The 8,421-nt window shown below is 41.2% G+C and overlaps 2 protein-coding genes across 2 annotated transcripts in view; both read right to left on the reverse strand.

Annotated features, from left to right (window-relative positions):
- The window catches only part of LOC310690482 (vomeronasal type-2 receptor 26-like), a 56,423-nt gene that overhangs the window by 17,681 nt on the left and 30,321 nt on the right, over positions 1-8,421 (reverse strand). The window contains exons 5-6 of the mRNA XM_083469441.1: positions 2,133-2,360; positions 706-832 (exon numbers count right to left, since the gene is read on the reverse strand). Of these exons, the coding sequence (XP_083325567.1) occupies positions 706-832; positions 2,133-2,360 (355 nt within the window). The remainder of the gene's footprint in view (positions 1-705; positions 833-2,132; positions 2,361-8,421) is intronic.
- On the reverse strand, positions 2,590-6,791 carry LOC310690633 (vomeronasal type-2 receptor 26-like). The gene is made up of 3 exons (XM_083470007.1): positions 5,852-6,791; positions 4,111-4,393; positions 2,590-3,865 (listed from the first exon to the last, which is right to left on the reverse strand). Exons 1-3 carry the CDS (start codon positions 6,088-6,090, stop codon positions 2,969-2,971), a joined length of 1,419 nt encoding a protein of 472 aa, XP_083326133.1. The 5' UTR covers positions 6,091-6,791; the 3' UTR covers positions 2,590-2,968.

The raw sequence follows: 8,421 nt of genomic DNA on the forward strand, positions 1-8,421 counted from the left end.
CGATTGGTGTGTCCTGATGTTTAATGAAGATGGCTTGGACCACCACTGTGAGGAGAGAGAGAGAAAGAGCAAAAAGTGCTAAGATTATCCCCATTGGCTCTTTAAAAGACAGGAAGTTGATTGTCTTTGGAATGCATTGTGATTGGTCCCTGTTTGGATAATGATCTTCAGGGCATGCAACACATTCATCCATGTCTGGAGAGAGAGAAAATACACTCAGATTTCAGATATGTTGCCAATATGGAACCACATTCTGCAATTTAGTTGGACAATGGTGGCAACTACAAATAGAAATCATCCTTGTATCAATTGTTCAGAACAGGAACTTAGGAAAGTATCTTATACCAAGTCAGATCACTGGTCCATTTAGCTCTGTATTGCCTGCTGTATTTTAACCTGACAAAGATGAGATCATGGGTTATAAACCTTTTCTTGTGAGGAAAGGTCCATATTCCTTTATGTCTGCTAATAGGGAATGGAGGAGAACTTTGGTTTTGTTGCCCTTTGAATGGAAAGATTACCCAAATTGCATTCCTTTCACCAACACATGAACCAAAATACAGTTGCCCTGAAAAATGAGTACTTCTCTAAAAATTTGTGATGCCATTCTCCAATCAAACAATGCATAGCAATTATTTGCTTGATCTTTTCAACAACTTCTAACATGACATACAGTTTGAAAAGTATATCTCTTGTGTCTCTTACCCTTTTGGGATGAAATCTTGCCTTGAGGACATGGAGCACAATCATAGCAGCAGAATGGCTCCCCCTCCTCCTTCTCCTTGCTGGAACCAGGAGGACAACTTGGGTTGCACACAGAAAGGGGTGGAACCTGCCCATTTAACCAAATGCTTTAAAATTTTAGCACAGAGAAATTCATAGCATGTTTGCCTTCCGTTTTCCAACCCACAGCTAGAAGTAAGAGGACACTAAACTACTTATTACAAAGGCAGGGCCAAACGGACCATCTTTGAGCCCCCTTCAGGCATTCAAAAAGCAAGCATGAGGGCTCAAACTGGGGAGGGGATTGGGGGCTAATTTTCACCAGCCCTGCCCATTTTGTCTCCATACATAAATAGAATACCTCTTCCACCAACAATTTTCCTTAGGATACAGGTGGGTAGTGACTTTGGTGTCTCAGTTAAATTCTAAGGGTTCTGAAGCCAAAACTATGGTAACTTAGGTGTGATTCCCCCCACCCCAAGTAGAAGAACTAAAATTGAACATTAGAGAACTTTTTTTAAAAAAAAATACACTTGAAAAATTGGGGGCAGGGATTTTCGGGGGGGGTGTATTGCTTGCAAGATTTGAAAGGGTATTAAACTGCTAAAAGCTCCGTTGTAATTTGCGGCAATGTGTCTAGTCCATTTACAGCTCTTCATGCAGTATAGTTAAACTATGGAACTCATTCCCACAGGAGGCCGTAATAGTCACCAACTGGGATGGTTTTAAAAGAGGATTTGAAAAATCCGTGGAAGATAGGTTTATTAGTGGCTATTAGCCATGAGGGAGGTTATGCTCTGTCTTCACGGTCAGAGGCACTATTAGGATATTGATGTTCCGTTCCACCTTAACAGACGTGTGGAGTATGACACATGTCTGTTTACATTCCAGCACAGCTTGCTGGGAACTTCCGTTGTGTGTAGATTTTTGCTTTATTGCTTCTAGCTCTTGGACATGAAGGAGAGCAGACATGTTTTCTTTGTCCTGATCTATGCTGAATAAACTGCTTGTAAATATGCTTTACATATGCCTTTGTCTGCCCTTCCTTTGCGAAGAGTTTGTTTTCTCTGCTGGCTTGCGTGCTCAGCTTCTGAAAGGCTTCTAAAGCTCTGAGTCGCAGATTGATGCAAAACCAAGGACTGGAGTTTGACCGACAACCACAAGAGTAGAGAGCACTCTTGGGCCCAGTTCCTGCTTGTGGATTTTCCACAAACATCTGGTTTGCCAATCTGAGAAAAAAATGGTGTAGAATGTGGGCCATTGGCCTGATCCGGCAAGCGCATCTAATGTAATGCAGAAGTAAATGTTTTGAATGAGGCTAGAAAACCAGGTATGTGCTGGGCTGATGATCAATAAGTGCGTAATATTTTGTTTTCCTATATCTCATGGATGTTGGAATTATGCCCCACCTGGTGAAAACTTCTGTGCCACACCATTCGGTTGTCATCAATGGAGAATTCCTGACCTGGGTCAGCCTCCAAATCCATCCTTCCAACCTTGACTCTCACGAAGGAGTTATTTGGAAAAGTGACCATGTTAGTAATATCAAAGCCAGCTTCTACTTCCCTGTTCTCACCGAAAGATACTGTTTCTCCAGCAGAGTTGTTGAAGGAGACACTCCTAAGAAAGGGGTGGAGCTGCATTGAAAGAAAACAGAAATGATGAAGTAATCGCTCCAAACTGCCTGTATTTTCTGGGAGGGTCTCATGCACATACCAGAATGTTAGGTTTGCACAAATAAAAGGGGTTGTTAAAGCGCTCTGTCACACTATTGCAACAAATCCATTTTTCTCAATTCCTTCTCAAACTTTCCCTCCCTCAATCCATAATTTCTCATGCCCTCCCCTTTTTGGAGTATCCATAGAATGAGAAAGTTCAGACTGAGGAAGAGAGAAGAGTGGGAAGAGAGTGATCTGGAGGTGAACGTCATATGGGCAGTGTGGATGAGTTCTGTGTTGTAGGGAGTCCTTACTTTTGATTTGATTTAATATATGTATTCCAGCTCCAATAAATAAAAAAGTGTGGAGCTCAAGGTAACGTAAAAAAATGTTTTTCGATCCAATGTCCTTTTTACTGCCATGCAGCATGAATGCACAAATTAAATGGCAATTCTAGGATGTTTTTTGTTTTATGAATTTATTGAATTATAGCAATGAAGGAGTAAGAGGATGAGAAAGGAGTTCAGAAGAATGCTTAGAGGACTGCTGGGAGGTAATCTACACTAATTTCCAGGGCACAGTTCATGTCAAATAAATTGTATTTCATGAAAAGGCATTACCTGCCAAGGCTGTAGCATTTGAAGCTCCTGAATCCCTCCTTCCACCACTGTCCTATATCTGGTCCTGGGCAAGAGCATTCCATGTAGAGCATGTGCTATGGTATAGACGGCATTATAGAGACTGTAGCTGTGGCCAGACATGTTCATCTCAAAAGCAGATGAAATTAGATCTTCCAGCTTCTCCTCTCCAGTGCAGGTTCCACTGGCCTGCTCCTCTGTATTGGAGTTTGGAAATAAACAGAGAAATACCTCTGCCCAGAACTGCTTGACAAAGCCATTTCCATTTGCCTCAAAAGGATTTTGGACCTGAAGAAAGGCTTTGAATCCTTGTACCACATTTGAATGAACTGAAAAGGAGAGGGAACCCTGGAAGACTTGCATATCCATGCTCATTTGAAAGGCCAATGCTGTGAAATCCAGCTGTGCTGTCAGAATCCATACCTTGCCCACAGATGTCTTGGTCACACTTTCCAATTCGCCTAGTGCTACCATTATTCGCAAGCCAAGCATGGACTTTGTTTCTCCATAGAAAACAACAACTTTGGCTTTACTTTCCATAACAACATGATAGATTTGGATCCACTGGGAATACATGGCATAATACTCAGTCAAATATGTGGTTTTCAGGGTTTTCTCTGAGAAGGCCAAGCAAATACCTTTCTGGGACAGCAGAGGTGTCAGGGTCTGAACAAATCTCTCTCCACTGTGATTATCTCCAGTGAGCAACCCAACCCACGTCCAACCAAAGTGCAAAAGTAACTGAATAATCCCAGTGTACTGATGGGCTTCGTTTGGCACCATCCGGTAAAAGGGAATGGACTGGATTTCATCGGTATACTCTAGGGCAAAGGAACCATAAGTGAGCTAGAAGGAAATAAAGGGACATCAATATAGTAGAAGGAATTGGTATGTGCATCTCTAGCGGCTGTTGTGGCAAAGACAGTTGTAATGACAGTAGGCATTTACCTCACTTTCCCATGGACAAGGGAGTCAAACAAAAGCATCTTCCCTAGACTCTCTGGCCCAAGAGGCAGTGGCATAGCTGCATGCCAGGGAGGGGAAAGGATTCATCCATGGTGAATGAATGTGAAATCTCCAAGGCATCTTACCTGAGGAATCTTGTAGATGCCCAGTATTTCTGCCATTTGAAGGGAGGAATCCATGTCAAGTCCCCCAATAACTGCCATCAGATGTTTCTGAGTGTCACACTTGTAGTTGGGCATAAGTGTTGCTGGAAGGTTCAGAGCAGCCCGGTAGGTCATCCTTTGATTGAAGTAACTGTCATAGATATGGAATCCCATTGTGATATTAGGCAAGATCTTGGGGTTCTCATTGATCTCCTTGACAGCAAATACCAAGGCCAGAATATGCTGGTAGTTCTTTGGCACAACACTGCAATGAGAATTTTATGCTGACTTCTTGGGAGATATTCTATGCAATTATTATTATTTAAATGATATGCTGTGCAATTTTTCAAGCACCTCATGATTATTCTTCAGCATTTTTGTGCACAGTGTGCCCTATTATACAGATATCTGGAAACCAATTTCTTCTTTAAAAAAATGCATTGTAGTCCACTTGACAACTTCTATACCACATTCACTAATATATGCATTTTTAAAAAATAAATACTTTACCCCAGTGTATGAATTTTTGTATACATTGCTCGGCTGGAGAAGTGCACTGCAAAATTTAGAGAAGTGTGAATTTCAAATAATGGCTCCGTTTTGCTTTTCATATTTCTTTTGAGCAAGCCAATTTTGGGAGGTTCACATTTAAATGTGAACTGATTTCAATCCCGCCCCAATCCCTAATGAGGCAATACTTATATTTATTTTGGAGTCCTGCATGTTCTTGATAACACTTAAAGATTTAAGAGATACTGATGCTGACACCAAACTCTACAAGGCTTTTACCCCAGACCAAATTCCCTAAACAGCCACCTCCCCAGTTCACTCACAAATTGATTCAAAGCTCCACAGATCCTATTTCTGGCTGCTTGGACAGTTGAGCTCATTTAAGAAATCTGCTTTTATGACATTTTTCTGCTAAGAACGGGGCAGCTTCTTAGCCTAAAATACACACCAGCTCACTTGTTCTAATCTTTGCCAAAAAAATAGTGTTAACAAACTGGGTTTAGGGAGCTTAAGCCTTATTTGTCTGCTTTCACCTCAGCTTTCTCTTGTCTTTGCCTCACACCTCACTCATTACTTCTCCCAACTGACAGTTAACTGCCGTTTCGTCACGGTTCAGAACCTTCAGCCAATCACTGACTGTTGTTCCCAAAGCCAGACAAAATGAATGTACCTGATCCAGGCTCTGTCTATAAATATTAAACACAATTGAATCTCTTTCCCCTTCCTGTCTTCCTCTCACTAAGTAGCTGAACAGGTCTGCACCACATTAAGAGCGCAAGTCATCAAACTTTGATACTCACACACTGACATCAACAGAGGCCATAAAACATTTTGAAAGCACAAAGTACAAACATGTACAAAACATTTATCTGCAGGTATTGATTTGCTCTAACAAAAAGTTGTGTTGAAATGCTGAGAAGTAGGTAGCCTAGCTTAGGGAAGTGGTTCTCATCGTTTTCTGACCTGTGACACATTTTTAACTAGGAGTATCCTATAAATCTTGTCTGAGTTTGATGAGAACATCTAGGGCTCTTAGATCTCCACCTCAAAGGAGAGGTGAGCTTTCAAGATCCCTCCCCCCAAACTTTCTAAGGTAAAGCTCAATATTCAGAATAGAGAAGGGCTTTCCATTTTAAACTACGGTAGGTTAATTTAAGCATATTCAGGGTTGGGGGATGTTTCTGTACCAGCTGATTCTTTGACATGTCCTTACAAGGTATTAAGAAGCTGATGGGTAGTTAGCCTTTCTCTGAAGTCTTCTTTGTCAAAAGCAGTAAAGAGATGGGAAGCAACTCCGCCAATCATAAGATCACCAGGTTGGTAGTATTCATGTGGAATTCTGGACAGATCATGGATGGCGCAACTAGTGGTATGTTTGCACACCAAATGCGGCAGATGAAAGAGAACGGACACAATAAACAACAGCATACTGAGGCAAATATTCTTCATCATCAGACACCCTTATTTCTGTCTAGAACATGAACCTTAGTTCCAGAACCACCCTCAGTAGAATATTTTGCCTTGACAGGAACAGCATTTCCTCACCAATTCACAGATTAAGATCCTATCCTGTTGTTGTTTAGTCATTTAGTCGTGTCCAACTCTTTGTGACCCCATGGACCAGAGCACGCCAGGCACTCCTGTCTTCCACTGTCTCCCGCTGCTTGGTCAGACTCATTGGTAGCTTCAAGAACACTGTCCAACCATCTCCTCCTCTGTTGTCCCCTTCTCCTTGTGTCCTCAATCTTTCCCAACATCAGGGTCTTTTCCAGGGAATCTTCTCTTCTCATGAGGTGGCCAAAGTATTGGAGCCTCAGCTTCAGGATCTGTCCTTCCAGTGAGCAATCAGGGCTGATTTCCATGGACAAACTCCATGGACAAAGACAACGAGATCCTATTCTACAACTTGACAAAGACAACAGCAGAAATCCTTCCTCTTCCTCTGCCCTCTCCCTTGTTTAGAATCACAAGAAGGGTTTTTTTATATTCTCATGTTTAGACTTCGGCTGGTATTCTGTGGAAATCTATTGAGACATTATCCAAGGGAGACTTAGTCATGACCAGAGTGATAATTACAGGTGAGGCAATAACTAGGTCTCTTTACATCAGGAGCATCAAACAAATGACGAAAAAACATGTTTGTGATGTTTCATTCAAAGTGGTTTCTGTCCCTTTACAGGACAAAAAAAGTGCCCCTTCTTCTCTGGCATTGGGGGAGGCATTTTGTAGTTCACTTTGGGTGCCAAAATGTCTTGAACCAGTCCATCTGAACGTCTATTTTTGTAGGGAGAAGGGGAAATTGCTTCGCTTATTCTCAACCAATGTATATTGAGATTGGGAGGGTGAATCGCACACCTGGATGTATATTTTAAAGATTCCCATTAATATGCTTCCTGAAAGTATCACATAAAGAAAAGAAGTAAATAAATAGGTTATTTGACTACAAAGAATTCGGGGCAGGGGGGAATCAATTCAGTTTGCATTTAAAACCAAGATGATCTGATTTGTACTTTCTGAAACAATATGAGAATCGAAACACAACCCTCCTTAGAAATCTGCACTTATCTAAAAATTATGATGTTGTTCTTCAACCAATGTTTACAAAAATGCATATTTTATGGGTAGAGGCACCGACATCACGTGTGCCGTGAGGAGGCCACAAGGCCTGGGAAGGGGCCCTCTGCCCAGCAGGACCTTCCCATAGCTGTCAACATTTCCCTTTTCTTGCGAGGAATCCTATTTGGAATAAGGGAATTTCCCTTTAAAAAAGGGGGAAAGTTGACAGCTATGCCTTTGACACAGCAGGGAAGCCTGGTGGGAACCTACACCATGGTGAAAGGCCTGCCAGGGAGGCCTTTCAGGGCTCAGTCCCTCAAGATTGGGGGGCTCAGCCCTGTCCCCACATACTGGGGGGGCTGAGTTGTCCTCAGCCCCATAGAGTTAGCCGGTATCATTGGGAAAATGTCAAAAAATGCATAGTGAACACTTGCAAAAGTGTCGTGACTTTATTGAAAAATGTGTTTACTGGGAGAAATTGACACTAAAATACTTAAGAGTTTTCATGAGGGTTTTTTAAATAAAAAGAATCACAGATTGATGCAAAAACTGTGCAGAACTGAATTTAAGATGGAAAGAATGAGATACTGGTAAAGTCAAAATTGACAGCTTCTTCCAACTCTCTTTATTGCAAATGGAGACACTTTTTAATATACCACTTCAATCACACACGCAAACACACATAGAAGTGTGTGTGTGTGTGTGTGTGTGTGTGTGCGTGCGCACACCACCAAAAGGTGTGATTTCCACGATTTTCGGCCAAGAGCCAGAGGGGAGGGACAGATTAAACACTCTTTACAGGATTGAAAATACAGGTCCTTTATTATGCAGTTATAGACCCGAACAGAATAAAAACAAAAATGGTAAAATTAAAATATCATCATATACTGTAATATGAAGGTGGGTTGTATTCATAAATGATATAAAATATCAAGGAATAAATAAATAATATTTTTATTAATTTTCAAAATGATTACAAATGGAACCAAATCATTTAAATTCAATACAATTTCTTAAAATCAGGTTTCCTGTTCCTGTTGGAACCATATTCCCCTTTAGCTGCTTCCTTTCTTATTTAGTCTCCAGTTGACATCCTTCACCTGTCATTAAGCTGCTCTTCCAGCTGTCTAATTTTCACCTTACAAACAGCAACCTCAGTTACATCTTATATATTTATAATCCATTTCACATGTGTACTCTTTCATCTTCATTTTTGTTCCAGACCTG

This window comes from Podarcis liolepis (genome assembly GCF_965112155.1).
Source record: "Podarcis liolepis genome assembly, chromosome: 13".
In the NCBI taxonomy this organism is placed as follows: Eukaryota; Metazoa; Chordata; class Lepidosauria; order Squamata; family Lacertidae; genus Podarcis; species Podarcis liolepis.

Excerpts from the sequence above, each read along its gene's own strand:
- LOC310690633 (XM_083470007.1), bottom strand. The coding sequence starts at position 6,090 with ATGATGAAGAATATTTGCCTCAGTATGCTGTTGTTTATTGTGTCCGTT. Across the intron at positions 4,394-5,851 it reads CATCAGCTTCTTAATACCTT|TGTTGTGCCAAAGAACTACC; the intron begins GTAAGGACATGT and ends TTCTCATTGCAG. Across the intron at positions 3,866-4,110 it reads GCATCTACAAGATTCCTCAG|CTCACTTATGGTTCCTTTGC; the intron begins GTAAGATGCCTT and ends ATTTCCTTCTAG.